The 17109-nt window shown below is 35.7% G+C and overlaps 1 protein-coding gene across 2 annotated transcripts; it reads left to right on the forward strand.

Moving 5' to 3' along the window:
* Window positions 1–4691: 4691 nt before the first annotated feature.
* On the forward strand, window positions 4692–11469 carry LOC107643313 (spermidine copper dependent amine oxidase 1). 2 transcript variants are annotated; one of them, XM_088487796.1, is made up of 13 exons: window positions 4692–5262; window positions 5695–5804; window positions 5945–6250; window positions 6744–6856; window positions 6954–7284; window positions 7368–7583; window positions 7687–7923; window positions 8338–8523; window positions 8968–9108; window positions 9259–9527; window positions 9922–10003; window positions 10660–11101; window positions 11206–11469. In XM_088487796.1, the coding sequence occupies exons 1-12, from the start codon at window positions 5067–5069 to the stop codon at window positions 10780–10782; spliced, it is 2310 nt and encodes a 769-aa protein (XP_088343922.1). In that variant the 5' UTR covers window positions 4692–5066; the 3' UTR covers window positions 10783–11101; window positions 11206–11469. The 2 variants fall into 2 exon arrangements, with proteins under 2 accessions (XP_088343922.1, XP_088343921.1); XM_088487795.1 differs by having other exon boundaries at window positions 10660–10911; window positions 11404–11469.
* The last annotated feature ends 5640 nt before the right edge of the window (window positions 11470–17109 follow it).

The raw sequence follows: 17109 nt of genomic DNA on the forward strand, positions 1-17109 counted from the left end.
TTGTGTCTTTGGATGTTTATATGGCATTTCCTGCCTTACATCAGTTTCGTGTGAGCCTAAGAAATCTTGTTTCACTGCAGGTATATGAACTGCTATTGCTGAAATTGTGAAGTTGTTGGTGACTTTATCCAAACTTTTAGGTGGATGATGCTTCTGATAGGCATTATGATGTTTCTTTGCACTGGGAATTGGATGGTTCTGGATATGTGTTCCGAGTTATCACGTGTTAATATATAATAGACATAGATGGCTATTAATCTATTGCATAAACGTTGACCATAAATGCTTTGTTTTGCTTTCACTTTGTAGGGGCATCCTGAAGAGCCGAGCACAATATACAAAAATCTACATCAGATGTTTCTCTTGTTAAACAAATGGATGTTTCTTTTTATACTAAATGGATTATTCTTTGAAATGAATCATCATTTTAGGTGAAAATTAACTTTGAAGTAATTGAACGCATATTGTACTTATTGATTCAATTGTTGTGACTTATCAGCATTTTTATAGTTAATATATAATAGACATAAATGACTATTCATTTGTTGTGTACACCCTGACCACTAGATAACAAATTTAATCATGCAAGTAACACTTGCCTCATAAGTTCATCACTAAGTAGTACTAAGTAGTATGTTGTGTATGTGGACTCTGGAGTCCAAAGTTCAAGTATAATAACGGCATAAAGCAAACAGTGGGTAAAAGGAAAGCTGTCAAAACACTTTGATTGCTCTTGAAAAAGCAAATAACCAGATATTGTTGTTGTTCATTTCTTTATCTTTTTTTTCCTTCTTTAAATTTTATTAAACAAGTATCAGAATAAATACAAAAAATTATTTCTTTCTTTTGTGATACTTGTATTCACTATCAATTGAATCATCTCTGCAGTAAAGAATAAATACAAGTAATTTCTGTTAGGTACCTAATTATTTTTGTAAAAATCTAAGTAGATATTACTTCTGTCAAGCATCATGATGTTCCTTTTCCATACTAAATAGATGTTACTTTAACAGGAGCCATGTGAATGAAAAATCAAAACAAGATTATCCTACATAAGTAACTATAAATTTGTCATCATGCTAAAATGTAATGAAAGGAATCATGATATTTATTTAACTTATCCATACAATTTGCAACACTGTTGATACAGGAATTCATCATGACCAAAAGTAATACAAAAAGAATCATCCATTTAGTATAAAAAAACATCTATTTTTTTTAACAAAAGAAACATCTGTCGAAAACTTTATATTTTGTTAGAGGGGGTGAAGCTACATTGTTTAGAAAATGGATATATCATTACTATACAACTAGCTAAACAAAGAATAACTTTCTAATTGCTACACTTGGATCACGTCTCTTTCACTTCATCCAATTCATCAACTGTTTCAAATTTCTCTTCGATCAGTTCAAATTTATCAATCATTTTAAAATAGACTTTCTACAATTATCCTTCTGCAACCATAAGCAAAGACACATACGCAGCCATAAGCAAAGAAATATCTATCTAAAAAATAAAGAAACAACCATCTAATGACAATTATAAAAACAAAGAAACATCTACTTTTAAAAATAAAGTTCACAATTATTATTCAACCTAAAATAATCTAGCTATTTTGAATCTAATAAATATTTATAAAAGTAGCCCAATTCATATGGTGTCATTTCTTCCCCAAATTTGGCCATAACTGTCTCCAAAGTAAATACATTTGATAGGTTCACAAATCACAAAACACCTTTATATAGTAACCTACGAATATTTTCAGTAAAATCCTATGATTATAAATATAGAAATGATATTTGAACTTTAGAGAAGTGTACAATCATCACTCTACTTTTTTTTTCTTTTATATCATTATATGGTCTGATACCATTTCAGGATTCATATAGCACTCACTAATATAGTTATATTATATTGAAAGCATATTCCAAATTGATGTAACCTACCCTAAGAAAGTAGATGAAAAGTAAAATCAAAGCATATTCTCATCAAAACCTTGCCAAGGCTTAAATACTACCAAAAAGAGCACATATTCTTTCTTAGTCAATAATACAAAATTAACATAGTGAAAAATCTAATGTGACTTAAAAAATATCTAATTAGCATGAATTAGAAACATTCACATAGCACACTCATCCTTTCTAGTCACAACGATGTCAGTAATTTTGTCGACCTTCAATTAAAGACACAATAAAAAACCATTATCAAGTTAAGATCCTTCCTTACTATATAATGAATGAGTCCAATAAAAATCATAAAAAGTTATTGCAAAACAAATTTGAGAGTCAAGCATACTTTAATGATGACAATTCTTATGATTTGAACATGCTGGGTAAGTATTTAGTAGCAATTTTAAGCATACTTTGCTCAACTAAATATATCACTGTACCAAAATTTTTCAAATGAATATACTTTTTGAACTGAAAAAAATATCTAATTAGCATGAATAATAAACATTCAAATAACACATTGTTATAAAATTTCTTACAACGCAAGAGCAGCTTATGCAACATACTTTCGACCCCTCTTGCTCTTGAATAACTACTTCACCCACACTGAGTTGTTCATCGTCTTGGGTTGGATTGATCAATGTACTAATCGATCCACCTTCCGGGGTTGAAAACGCCATGAAAGATGCTCTCTTCCGGAAGTGTTGCATCGCACCCTTCTCTTGGATGGTTGATTGGAGGAGGTTGGCGCCGCTGATGTAACCAAGAGCGAACCATGCACCATAGCCGCCGAGAGGGAGATAGGGTGAATAATCGGGAGCGTAGACTTCACTTGAGAATGGAGCGGCGCTTGGATGGTCCGATGGAGGAGGTTGGCGTCGTTGATGTAACCAAGAGCGAACCATGCACTGTAGCCACCAAGAGGGAGAGAGGATGAAGAATTGGGAGCCTTGTCTTCGCCTGAGAAGGGATTACTGCTTGGATGGTCGGATGGATGAGATCGGCGGCATCAATGATATGAAGAGAGAACCATGCACCGTAGCCACCAAAGGGAATAGAGGGTGAAGAATCGGGCTTGATTTCTGCTCCGTGATCCCAGGAGCATTTTTTGAAACATATTACTCAAAAGCTGATTTTAATGAAACAGCAATTAATAACAAATATTGTAAATTAAAAAAATAAATTAATTAAGATAATTATAAATTAATTAGGTTGTTTACTTTTTGGCTGGTCACCTCTTGATTCCATATACTTTTCCTATCAACAATAATTAGGATTTAATTTGAAATGAGCCGAAAATCAATTCGAATTAAATTCGTTATCAGTTTGATAAACTAAATTTACGAGCTTATGAGTCAAGCTTAATCCTAAATTTGAACTCATATATTAAATAAGTCAAACTTAAATAAATTCATCGTGAGCTATCTCAATTATATATATAAAATTGTAACTATATATTACTTATTATAATGATATATATAAATACATATATTACAAAAATTATTTTTTATATGAAAAATGATTGTATTTTTATAGAATATGATATTTTGAGTGTTTTGTAGTATTGTAGAAGTTCAGAATTTTCCTAACACAACACGCAAGGGACGTGTTGCTGCTTCTCCGTCAGAGATTTGTAACAGCTTGGACACATGGCGCGACGGGAGCAACACGCAAGAGGCCGGGTGTGTTGGTTGTTTTTCAAAATTTCGTTAGAGATTCACCACATCTTTGATCAGAGATTCTTTGCAGCTTTTGCCACGTGGCGCGACGAAAGCAACACTCTCCTGCGTGTTGACTGCTTTTTAGAGATCCGTTACAATTTTGATAAGAGATTCTCCACAAAAATTCACCACGTGGCACGACAAAAGCAATACGCTCCCTGCATGTTGACTATTTTTTTAACTTGTCTGCATGCAAAAGACAATTGCTCCAATAACAGCAGTTTAATAATGGCTTTGAGCCTTTAAAATGAGAAGTGAAGTGAGGTTTCAATGCACAAGTCATTTTCGTTGAGAGAAATTCAGAGTAAGGGCAAAATTCTTTTAGAGAGATTGAGAGTGAAAGAATAGTGTGGTGAAAGTAGTGTGGTGAGAGTGATATTAAATAGTGTGTTGAGAGTGAGTATTATGTGTAAAAATATTATAACCATATTTAGCAAAAATAGTACGTAATTATACGTCTCCGCAGAAGTGGTGTGATGCGTCTTGCCGACATGTCACCTAAGTGATTGCCATGTGTCCAATATGTGGCCTGCATGCTGACTCAACATATTTTTTGTGTGTTATGCTTATTTCATTTATAATTTTTATCTACCTACAATTATGTCAAATGAATCTATTTTTAACTAAAACATCAAAAAAAATTTTCATATAAAAAAATGACTTCATATATTATGTATTTATATTTTTAATTTATAATAATATATAATTTTATAAAATTGTAATATAAAATAAATTATAATTAATAAATAAATAATAATTAATAATTTTTTTATATAAATTATAATTTATTTATATAAAATTATAAATTATATTCGTATTATTTAAACTAACAAATTTATAAATTTTACAAATAAATTCAATTGTTAATAATTTGAGTCCTAATTCGAAATTGAGAACCATAAAAACCACAACAATAATAGCTTACCAATTACTAAATTAGTAAAGGAAGAAACTAACTAACTTTCTATTTTTTTCTATTAAAAATATTGACAATTTAACATTGGCCTTTAATAAATTGATAAGCCATAACCATAACTTGTAAAAATCTAGATGATATTCAACAGCATATACTTTGCCTTGTCGCATAGGTCTGGAAACTTTCCTCTCTTATAAATATAATAATGACTTAAAGCAATCATGCTGAATATTAATGAGTTGAAAAGTGAGAAGAGTGTTGTCCCTCTGTCTACGGATCCACCCTCACTCTATTATTATCAATAACGCACCCATTCTTCTTCTTCTTCTGTGATTGTGTGAGAGAGTGATTTGTGCTATCAGAGTGCGAGTCTGAGAGAGAAAGAGAGAGAAGCATTGCTGTATGTCAGTGGGGTACCACAGTGAGATATACTACTGCTGCGGTGGATACGCTGAGGCTGAGCTTGCTAACCCTCTCCAATGGCCTCAGCTCCGGAAAAAGCGACGCCCCTCCTTAACACCACCACCAACAACACCGCTACTGCAGCTCCTTCGTCTTCATGGCCCGACTCCACTTTGGATTCCACCCGAAACAGATCCACCATAGCCTCTGCCTTGATCTCCGCCGTTGATTCCTTCTCTGATCCTCCTCCCAGCTCCGCTCCTTCTACTAAAGGTCCTTTCTTTCTTTCTCTCTCTGTTCTTTCACTTTGACTTTCACTTTGACTTTGACTTTGACTAATCTAAAGTACTATCATTCTAGAGTATAGAGTCAGTAGCATTCTATTGATCCAGTAACTTCCATTCGAAGTACAATTACTGTCGATTTGATTCTATTATTTGAATTTTGATATAGGTTTTGTTGTTTTCTATCCTAATCACCTTGGATTTAAATTTTGACTATCATTTTCCCTCTGCCACAAGGCAAAGTAATCACACTTCACTAACATTATCACTTAGTGGTTACGTTGGATCTTAAGCTTAAACCTCACAGCCATCAATGAACCGGAAAAATAAAATGCTTGACATGTTCAAATGCAACTGGTTATTTATACCTTCTCACTTTTGTGAAATTTCGTCTTCTGTTTCCACATACTTGCTGCTATAGGTATCACAGTCATGACCAGAGCTCAAACTTGCCACCCTTTGGATCCATTATCTGCTGCTGAAATTGCAGTAGCTGTGGGAACTGTTCGGGCAGCAGGGGCAACCCCTGAGGTAGATTGCTTAGTTGCCTTCTTTAACAATTTAAGTGGATTAATTAACCAGTAATGGTTAAATTATATGAGGTAATTTGTATGATCACTTGAAAATCCTTGTGTTTTCTTGCTGATGAAGCTCTTGGATTATATTCTTAGGTAAGGGACAGCATGCGCTTTGTCGAAGTAGTCTTGCTGGAACCGGATAAACAAGTTGTCGCATTAGCGGATGCGTACTTCTTCCCTCCTTTCCAGCCTTCATTGCTCCCCAGGACTAAAGGCGGGCCTGTGATTCCTACAAAACTTCCCCCAAGAAAAGCAAGACTAGTTGTGTACAACAAACGGTCAAATGAGACAAGCATATGGATTGTTGAACTTACACAGGTGCATGCAGCAACTCGAGGGGGTCACCACAGGGGAAAAGTAATTTCTTCTAATGTTGTTCCAGATGTTCAGCCACCAATGGTAAATATGCACCATTTAAATTTCATATTTTCTTCAAGTTATGCTGTTTTTTAGGATCTTGTTATTGTCATTCTTAGAGAGAGCTACAAGCCTACAACCATTTTTCTCTTGCAAATATTTAATGAGACCGTTTGTAAGTTTATTAATTGAAATGGTTTTTGTAAAACTTACATGAAGAGAGCTTTTAGAATGGAATGATAAAAGAGAGGGGGGGGGGGGGGGTAGGGTTTGTCCACCTTTCAGAAAATGAATGGCTTTGGTTATTCTTGTGCTGACTGTGGAGAACCTAGGAGAAATGGAATCACTGCCTTAATCTTAAGAAGTTGGCAAAAAATTTGTGTTAGTTATAAAAAACTTTGCTTGTCTTATAGCTCTGCTCTTCTATCCAAAATGGTCTCGGGCTTAATGAACGTATTGAGAACTATTGCCAAATCTGATAGCATTCTTTGTTTCAAGTTAACTTAGGATTCCGTTATTCACTTTATGCCTACAGGACGCTGTGGAGTATGCTGAATGTGAAGCTATTGTGAAGGACTTCCCTCCATTTCGAGAAGCAATGAAGAGAAGAGGGATTGAAGACATGGATCTTGTCATGGTGGATGCCTGGTTGGTTACTCCTTTCAGATGGTTTAAGCAACTTTTTGTTTAGAATTTTTTTCATCTGTCTTACTCTTTCTAATATTTGAGGTGCTGAAATTTTCAGGTGTGTTGGATATCATAGTGAATTTGATGCTCCTAGCCGCAGGCTTGCCAAACCATTAATCTTTTGTAGAACCGAGAGTGACTGCCCCATGGAAAATGGCTATGCCCGCCCAGTTGAAGGAATTTACATTCTTGTTGACATGCAAAATATGGTAGTTCTTGAGTTCGAAGACTGCAAACTAGTGCCCCTTCCACCTGCTGACCCCTTAAGAAATTATACTTCTGGTGAAACCCGGGGTGGAGTTGATAGAAGTGATGTTAAGCCATTACAGATTCTTCAGCCTGAAGGTCCAAGTTTTCGTGTCAATGGCTACTTTATTCAATGGCAGAAGGTAATATTTGTATCTCTAGTTTTTCTAAAATTAATTCATAAAAGCCACATCGGAAACTTCTAAAAGTAATTGCTTATTTGCAGTGGAACTTTCGGATTGGTTTCACTCCTAGGGAGGGTTTGGTCATTTATTCAGTAGCCTATATTGATGGAAGTCGAGGGCGAAGGCCAGTAGCACACCGGTTGAGTTTTGTTGAGATGGTGGTTCCTTATGGAGATCCAAATGATCCTCACTATAGGAAGAATGCTTTTGATGCAGGAGAAGATGGCCTGGGTAAAAATGCCCATTCTCTCAAGAAGGTCAGCGTATTTGCTTTTATTCATGTTTTGCTTATCATAAATTCTTCTTCTTTCTCAGTGTAGATGAAACCCAATTTTAATTTTCTTGGTTTCATTGTTACAGGGTTGTGATTGTTTGGGATATATCAAGTACTTTGATGCACACTTCACAAACTTTAATGGAGGTGTTGAAACAATAGAGAATTGTGTTTGCTTGCATGAAGAGGATCATGGTATTTTGTGGAAGCATCAAGACTGGAGAACAGGTTTGGCTGAAGTACGAAGATCTAGAAGGCTGACAGTGTCTTTTATATGCACTGTGGCTAACTATGAGTATGGCTTTTTCTGGCACTTTTATCAGGCAAGTTTGATGTTTGCATCCATTCATTTTTCTGAATCTGTTTGTCTGGTGAGATTGCAAAAATTAAATTGATGGTGCTTGCTTGTTCTGATTTTCTTTGATATAATCTGCTTGCTTATGTTATTTGATATTCTGAATTGTTTATCCTACCTATGTCGGACTAAAGTGGGTTTCAATGTTGAACTTTAAAATGTTTAACAAAAATGCTATCTACACATCAAAATTCAGCCACCATATATTTGTGGATAAATACATGTGTTGCTTAACTCATTTTCAATGCGTATTTTGTATTTCAACATGTATTCTATACGGTTGGCTTGTTTGGTGGCTGTTTTTTTTGTGTACACAGTACACATAGTATAGTTGAATATATAATTATCTTTCTAATTCTGTATAGCACTTTCCTTCTTGCAGGATGGAAAGATAGAAGCTGAGGTCAAACTCACAGGAATTCTCAGCTTAGGAGCACTGCAACCAGGTGAAACTCGAAAATATGGCACGACCATTGCCCCTGGATTGTATGCGCCTGTCCATCAGCACTTTTTTGTTGCTCGTATGGACATGGCAGTTGATTGCAAGCCTGGTGAAGCTTTCAATCAGGTCTGTGTCCAATTTTGCTCGTCGTTCTGCAGAATGCCAAATGAATATTTCAATTTACAAATTTCGATACTTTGAGGCAGTGTTTTGAAGATAAGCATCAAGTGAACATTGTTTTGAAGAATACCAAATAGTAAAAATACATGGCAGTATCACTTTTCAGGTGTCATGTATTCATCAACCTAATAACTAGTATAACCTTTGTTACTATCACACGCTTGGCTGTATGAAGTTTCTTTTGTGTTTTAATTTTTTTTTTCCTTTCTTTTTCTTGCCAATTTGCCATACTGAACTTCTGAGTTATTTGTTACTCTCTGATTTCTTTTTGGTAAGAAAGAAAAATGGACTCCAACAGTTCTATTATTAAGCTTGAAATTCATCATTGCCATCATATGGTCACAAATAAAATGACAAAACAGTAACAGGGTTCTCCCATTCCCTGCCCAGGTTGTTGAGGTTGATGTCAAAGTTGAAGAGCCAGGAAAGGATAATGTTCACAACAACGCGTTTTATGCCGAGGAAAGAGTGCTTAAATCTGAATTGGAAGCAATGCGTGATTGTAATCCTTTATCTGCTCGTCATTGGGTTGTAAGTTCTTACTAGTTGTTTATATAGCATCAAAATATAGATCGAAACAGGGACAAAAATCTAATATAAATCTTATTACCTACGTTCATTTGTTTAAAAACACTATTTTAAGAACTTTCCTTAATGTGTTTCAAAAATTTCCTGCTTCAGGTTAGGAACACTAGGACAGTGAACCGCACTGGACAGCTAACAGGTTATAAATTAGTACCTGGTTCAAATTGTTTACCCTTGGCTCGTCCAGAGGCCAAGTTTCTGAGAAGAGCGGCTTTCTTGAAGCACAATCTTTGGGTCACTCCTTATGCACATAATGAAATGCATCCCGGAGGAGAGTTCCCTAATCAAAATCCACGTGTCGAAGAGGGTTTGGTTACTTGGGTTCAGCAAAATAGGTCATTGGAGGAAGCTGATATAGTTCTTTGGTTAGTTCTCTAAATCTTATCCTACTGCATGGAGTCATTTGCATGTATAAGATGATGTCAATGATAATTTGTGGTTTAACTACAGGGTTTTATGTTATCCACATGTCTAGTATACTTTTCCTGTCTTTTCCATCTTACACTTGAATATGCAGTGAAACTTATAAGGGGACAATGCATGACTTACCAAGATAAACATGGTGCATTATGAACCAAGATAATCCAATAGCGTAAATTTTAGTATAAGGTTACACCGATAACTTGTGTTAAATCTATATCGTTATACATCGAGTACAAAGTTTAACTCGGTGCATTTTAAGTCATTCCCCTGGCTTGAGGCAGTTATAAACTGATGAGTACACTTCTTTTCCTCTCATGATTTGTTGAAATTTTGCAGGTACGTATTTGGAGTGACTCACATTCCTCGTCTAGAAGACTGGCCTGTTATGCCAGTAGAACGCGTTGGTTTTATGCTTATGGTATACGCCTTTCTACATTACCTTATTTTCCTTGCCATTGTTTCTTGTTGGCATTTAATTTAAGATTCATACTGGATTACTTGGCACTCAAAAAGTCAAAACATAGATTATCTGCTCCTACAACATCTAAACTTGAATGTTATATGGTAATTACCATGCTATGGAACAAAGTTATTCTGGAACATTAGACTGCGTTTGTTTATAGGCGTGAAACACTAAGACAGGAACACAGAGATACAAAATCATATTTAGCAATATGAATATGAATGCAGACATTGTATCCACAAACACTGAATTAGTATATTTGTGTCCTTGTTGATAGGAAAGACACAGAAATACTAACAAGAGACTGTTTATTTTTTTATTTTTCTTTTCATTATTTCAATCAATTTTTCGTAATTATATTTTTTATCATTATATTTTTCTTAGTTTTTGTATGAAAAAATAAAGTAAATTGGACTTTCATAATTTATTTTTTTATATTTAGTTTATCGTCCAACAAAATACAAAAACACTAATTTTTGTGTCTCTATTCTTTATGTCTTGTTCTGAGTGTCATGCCTTATTTTGTTCTCAAAACCAAACGCAACATTAGAATTGGTAATAATATTGTATACATTGGCAAAATTTATTTGATTCTGCAATTTGTGATGCAGCCACATGGATTTTTCAATTGTTCCCCTGCAGTGGATGTTCCTCCAACTACAAGTGATTTGGATGATAAGGAGATTGGGATGCCTGCAAAGCCTAGCCAGAATGGGGTCATTGCAAAGTTATGAAATGAACAAATCATAGACATTTGCACTGTTTATAAAACCATTGGTTGCGCAAACTTAATTAAACTCTGCTGCTTGGTAATTAAATTTAATATACAAGTGAACTTTCTTGTGCCCCATATGAATATTTAGGCTAATTTTTTTTATATTGGTTAAATATATGTGTAATACATTGTTATTGGAAAATTAGGTGTTTTTTTTTATATGGTGTTTTATTCAAATCGGATGGTCCGATTTGTTTGATAAAAAAAAATAAACTACAAATCGGAGGGTCCGATTTGCTTTAAGAAGAAAATAAACACCAAATCAGAGGGTCCGATATGTATTTTTTATTTTTTTTAATTTGTTAAAATGAAAATCGGACGGTTCGATTTCAACATTAAAATTTTTTTATTTTCAAAATTACAAATCGGACCGTCCGATTAGTTTTGTTTTCTTTTTTTTTCCTTTTTTAAATCAAAACGGACCATTCGATTAGGATTTTTAACTTTTTTTTTTTCAAACTCAAAAAGGAGGGTCCGTATTCTGCTAACACTATAAATATATAAAACATCTCTCTTCTCCACATTGTTGTATTGCTACATTTTCTTCTCCATATAAAAAATCAAAAGCGGAATATTTAAGCAAAACTATACAGGATGATGCATGTAGTATATATAGTTGGAAAAATGCAAGATTCTTTGGGTCTTACTCCGAATTTGTAATCCGATATTCCTATCTTCACAAAGTGGGAATGGTATCTTGAGTGTTGGATTATAGTCATACCTGCTATAAATTCATTGTATCTTGGAACATTGAGTGATTAATGTATCAAATATTTTAATGTGATAGATATGTAAACAGTAATGTTAGAGAGAAAAAAAATCTGAATTTATCTTTTTTTATATTTATTAATAATTAATAAATATTAAATAAAATAAATTTTGGTTTATTTTGTCTAAATTTTTTTTGTTATCAAATATTGATACGTAAAATGTAGAGAATATTTTCCGTGACCTATAAATGATGAGAAATAATGATAGTCTATTATTATTTGAAAATCCGCAATGATAGCTACCCCACAGTGAGTTGGTTTGATTGTGATAGCTGAGGTCACCAAATTAGGGAACAGACGTGTAGTTTAAGGCTGATTTAGTTGCAAAATTAATTGATATGTTACACTAATTTAGTCCGATTTGATGACTTATGTCGCTAACCATATTCTATACCTGAAATAATACTCTACTACAGAAGCGTTAGGTTAGCCGTCATAAGCATGATCATGAAAAGTTGAAAACAATAATGCTGTTGCTGTACCAATCCCATAGCAGTTATATTTAAAAAAAATTTGAAATCACTGCTTATACCTCGCTACTGAAATATGGACATTTTTCTAATGTTTGTGATGCCAATTTCCAAAAGTTTTTCAAACGATAATTGAGTGCTGTTGTATCCTCCAAATAATTGATTTGTAATTCTCTCATCTTTAAATATAATCTTCTATTAATCTTATTTATAAAGTGTGAATTGTCATTGATACTAACATTATCAGCTCATTCAGGATTTAATTTTATTATTTTAAGGAAAAATTACATTTTTTCTTTTTTCTTAAAAAAAATTAATAAAACTTAATCTATCTTATCTTTATTGTTAAAGAATATATATTTATATCTCATGAGATCTAAGTAATGTGATCTAAGTAATGAGATCTAAGTAGTAGTTTAAAATTACATTAGATTTTACTCCATTCAATTTCAAACTCTATTTGCATTTTCAGTTTTTCACCACTCATTTTTCAATAGAAAAAGCTCAGTTTTTCCCGGGTCAACTAAAAGCCGGCTTTGTGATTCTCTCTAGCGGTAGACAGACATTCTAAATCTGGAAACCTGTTCTTTCTATATTCTATAAAGCTTCTAGACACCGATAGATGCTTCCAACTTTTGTCTACTGTTTTTTTTTTTTTTTTTTTTGGGATAGGTTTTACATAAAGATGACTCAAATAGTCAAATTTATTCATGTTTTTTTTTTTTCAATTTTATTAGGTAGGCAACAGATATTATAAACAATATAACCAATAAGTTATATTTCAGGTTTACTAAATATGAATACATTTAATTAATTCAAAATTTAAATTTTAAAATTAAAATTAATTTTTTTTAATTTATTATTTATATTGTTCAAAAAAAAAAAACGTTGTTCATCGATACTTTTTTTTTCATATAATATAAAAACGAAGTCTAAACTCTAGAGTTACATGCTAAGAAATAGCTATCCTGTTGACCTGTTCTATACATTTTACCAGTAATTTCAAATCCGAGTCACTCATTGTGCGGATTTGTTTTAAATAAATAATTTATTACGTGTATAGATAATTTGGACACAATTTATTATTTTATATTTTATGAATAAACGATATAAATGAATTAATTATAGATATATTTTATTTATACAGTAAATAAAATAATTTTTACATATTTCATTTATATTGTATTAGAATTTATTATTCCCATCTTTTGTTTAAAGTATAAATGAGATATATCTAAATTGGACCTCTTCATATATTACGTTTGCATTCGATTTATTTATTTAAACTTTATATCTTTTTTATCTCTAGTTAATTTGTTTATACTCTAAATGAGATATATCATATGACATAAAATTGTAAATTATGTTTACATTATCTATATGATACGATGGGTAACCGGAGATTATTGGGCTGGACTCACTGGGTTTGCCCAATCGTCTATGGAAGGAAGCCTTCGAGCAGATTCACGTCTTCAGGGCCTCCGTCCGACTTGTGAATACGAGTGAAGGGGGGTGGTACCTGCAAAGACACTCCGATGCCTAAGTCAGCAAGGGCGTGAGCAGGTCTAGAGAGTATTGGGACTTAGAGATACCTGAGGGGTGTCAGTGTATTTATAGTGGTGAGCCAATAACCACCGCTGAAATAGTTTCACCTTTTAAGGTGGATAACCGTCCCTTTATCTTAGGAAAGTTGGGATATGGCTCCTGGAAGTGGGTTGAGAGATCTTAGGGGCAGTTACTCATTTGAGTGAGTGTTTATCTACCAGCTAATCTTCGTCCCCGACTTCTTTAGAGCAAGTTGTAGTGAGAACCGACTTCTTTAGGGGAAGGTCGGTGTGGGGTGAGGCTCAATCCTTTGGACTGGGTCTTTTCGTTTGGACCTGGGCCTTAGTGTTGGGCCAGGGTATGAACAGTGCCCCTACTCGAGCCCAATTTCTTTTTAAGACTTGGGTTCGAGTATTCTACTCGGGGTCGTAGCCGACTTGTGAGGGAACCGACGTGATTATTCGGAACCGACGTGACTTTTATGACTTTTGATTTTCACAGTCGCGTCTAATCAAACGTCGCGTCCGTTAGAGGTTCGTGTGGAGATTAATTACCTTGGTAACGGTGCGCTCATTAATGACATTTTTTCGTTTTTACTATTATGCCCCTAACGTGTCTATAAATACTTTTCCTCTCTTTCGTTGTTTCGTTTCTGCGATTTTTCAAAATTTCCTTCTCATCTGTTCGTGGGGAATTCTTCATTTGAAGGCTTTCATCTTCCTCTACCTTTTTCTCAGGTAAGGGTTAGTTTTTTCTCCTCTTTTATGCAGTGCTTCTGTTTGCATGCTTTTACTTTTTTGGAGAGAGGAGTTGGTTTGTAGGTTTCTGTTTGATTCCATGCCCCCTTAGGGATCCCGTTCTTGATCTTTTTCTTTTCCCTTTGTAGGTTTTCGTCAACCTTTAGGAAACAATGTCTTCTGTAGAAATTCTTGCCCAGTGGGTTGACGTCACGGTCCTAGGGGAGGAACCTATGGTCGACACCGATTTTATCACCAACCTCCGTACTCATCATAGACTTTGTACCTCTGATGAGGATGAGCCGAAGTATGAATTGGTTGTCCCGGGTCCGGAAGACCCGGTTTGTTTTGGGAGGGCTTCTGAAGTAGCCCCTCATTTCTTTTATATGTATGAGAGTATGATCACCCGCCTGGGCGTTTTTCTCCCCTTTTCTGATTTTGAGGTTGCCGTTCTACGCCACTGCCGAGTTGCTCCTACCCAGCTTCACCCCAACTCCTGGGATTTTCTGAAAATCTACCAGTTCATTAGCCATGCTTTAGACTTTCCGACGTCCCTAAGGATTTTTTTTTCTCTTTCACATGACCAAGCCCTTCAGTGGGCAAAATAATAAGTAACAATGGGTGTCTTTCCGAGCTATACAAGGTCGGAGAATCTTCACCCTTTTTGATGAATCCTTCCATGACTTCAAAAATTATTTTTTCAAAGTTCAAGCTGTAGAGGGTCACCACCCCTTCTTCTTAGACGAGAGTTCTTCCCCTCGCTTTCCTCTGTACTGGCTGGAGGCCTCTCCCTGTGAGAAATATGGTTTGGATGATCTGGATGAAGTGGAGGCTGCCATTGTGGGGTTCCTCCGAGAAGTGTGGGGGAAGGCCCCATATCTGGATACCAAAAAATTTCTCCAGGGGTCGCCGACCTTTGTCCAGACACAACTAGGTAGCTTTTATTTATCCACTTTGTTTCCGACTTGTTTTTACCGACTTGTTTTGTTGACTCTTTGGCTACTGATTGTTTTTTACAGAGATGGCGAAGAAGAATTTCAGGGAGTCTTACCAGAGAGTCCAGGAGGCCAAGGCAAGGTCCCGTGCCAGGGTTGGTGGCGCCAGGATAACTAACGCTCCTCTTCCTTCTCCTCCCCCCTTCCTCACAATTTGGGGACCCCGAACCGACCTATTGTCATTTCTTCTTCAACCTCTTCTCAGCCGTCCCTTCCTCCCCAATCCTCCCCTGAGCCAGAAAAGAAGAAGCGCAAGACCTTGGAGTCTAGCTCTTCTTTTGAAGGTGAGGCTAAGGTGGATGCACCTCAATTTGTCCGGAAATACATCTATCCCCATACCCGCATAGGTATGGATGATGTTTCTATTCGGAACCACCTCACTATTCTGGCTCAGGAGAGTATCAGGGCGGCGGGGGTATGCACAAAGTTCCTTGATATGTTTGAGAAGACTCCTCTTAGCTCTCTGGGTTCAACCTCGAGGGTTGAAGAGTTGGAGGGGAGGCTTCTCATGTATCAGGAGCATGAGAGGGCGCTGAAGGAGGAGGTCGCCAAATTGAAGGAGGAAAGGGATGGCCTTCAGGAAAGTGAGCGGAAGTTGCAAGCTCGGTGCAACATGGAGGAGGGCCTGAGGCTGAAGGCGCAGGAGAGTTATGCGAGCTTGTTTGAGGACCTCGTGGTGGTGAAGAAAGATTTGCTGAAAGCTCGGAGTGACTATACTGAGTTGGAGGACTCTATTGCTGACGGGGCCGAGGAAGCTTGGAGGATCTTTAAGGAACAGGTCGGAGTCCTTGCTCCCGACCTGGATCTCTCACCTTTGGATCCGGACAAGGTCGTCATTGACGGGGCCATAGTCTCTCCTCCCTCTCCCCAATATGTCACCGAGTCAGATTTGAAGACTCAGGGGCAGAGGATAATGGAGTCTCCTCCCCGACCAAAGGATGCCCCGAGTTCCTCGAAAGCTCCCGGAACCTCCTTTCCGTCTCCTATGGATACTTCTCTCCCTGGTCCTGATGGCACTCCGACTACTCTCCCTGAATCTGGTGGTGATCCTCTTTGAAAAAATGATTGTGGCTATATGGGGGCCCGGCCTGTGGGTCCCCCTTTTTTTAAACTCTTTTTATATTGTGGTGGTCTGCTGACATTTCTTGGCCTTTTAAGGCCGTAAACAAAATATTTATAGAAATACCCTTTTTTGGATAAGGGTTTAGGTTGAAAAAAAATATCCCTTTTTTGGATAAGGGTTTAAGTTATCTTTCTTTGTCTTGTTGTGTGCATGCTTTTCTGATTTTGGTTTTTGAAAAATCCCCTTGATCTTTTTGAAAACCTTTTTCTTGGCTGTTTGTCCTTTTTGAGCCTTTTAACTTTAAGGACTTAGGACAGTCTTTAGGTTTTTCGATCTCATTTTGACATTCCTTATACTCAATTTTTTGATTTATTGAGTTCCTATGACTTAGGTTATTTTTGCGATGCGTTTTCTTTGCTGCTCGGTTTTTCACTTCGACTTATGAGTCAGAATGTTTCCGAGTTTTTCACGATCAACTTTTATAACCTCTTTACACCGACTTGTACCTCGTCGTTTTATCCTAACGACCATCTAGGTCGGTTCATGGGATTTTCACGTTTTGTCGAGCTTAAGTCGGTGCGTTTCGTAGAAAGAAAAACAAACGAGAAGGAATTTATAAGAGATATTGTAAAAGATCTTTATTTATTTGGGAAGGTACTTTCGCTGCTACTAAGGGTTTTTGATAGTCCATTCTCCCTTAGTCTCT

This window comes from Arachis ipaensis, chromosome B5 (assembly GCF_059453495.1).
Source record: "Arachis ipaensis isolate K30076 ecotype BB chromosome B5, ASM5945349v1, whole genome shotgun sequence".
Classification (NCBI taxonomy): Eukaryota; Viridiplantae; Streptophyta; class Magnoliopsida; order Fabales; family Fabaceae; genus Arachis; species Arachis ipaensis.

Coding starts and splice junctions, on each gene's coding strand:
- LOC107643313 (XM_088487796.1), top strand. CDS start 5,067: ATGGCCTCAGCTCCGGAAAAAGCGACGCCCCTCCTTAACACCACCACC. Junction 5,805..5,944: donor CAGCAGGGGCAACCCCTGAG/GTAGATTGCTTA, acceptor TTATATTCTTAG/GTAAGGGACAGCATGCGCTT. Junction 7,285..7,367: donor ACTTTATTCAATGGCAGAAG/GTAATATTTGTA, acceptor GCTTATTTGCAG/TGGAACTTTCGGATTGGTTT.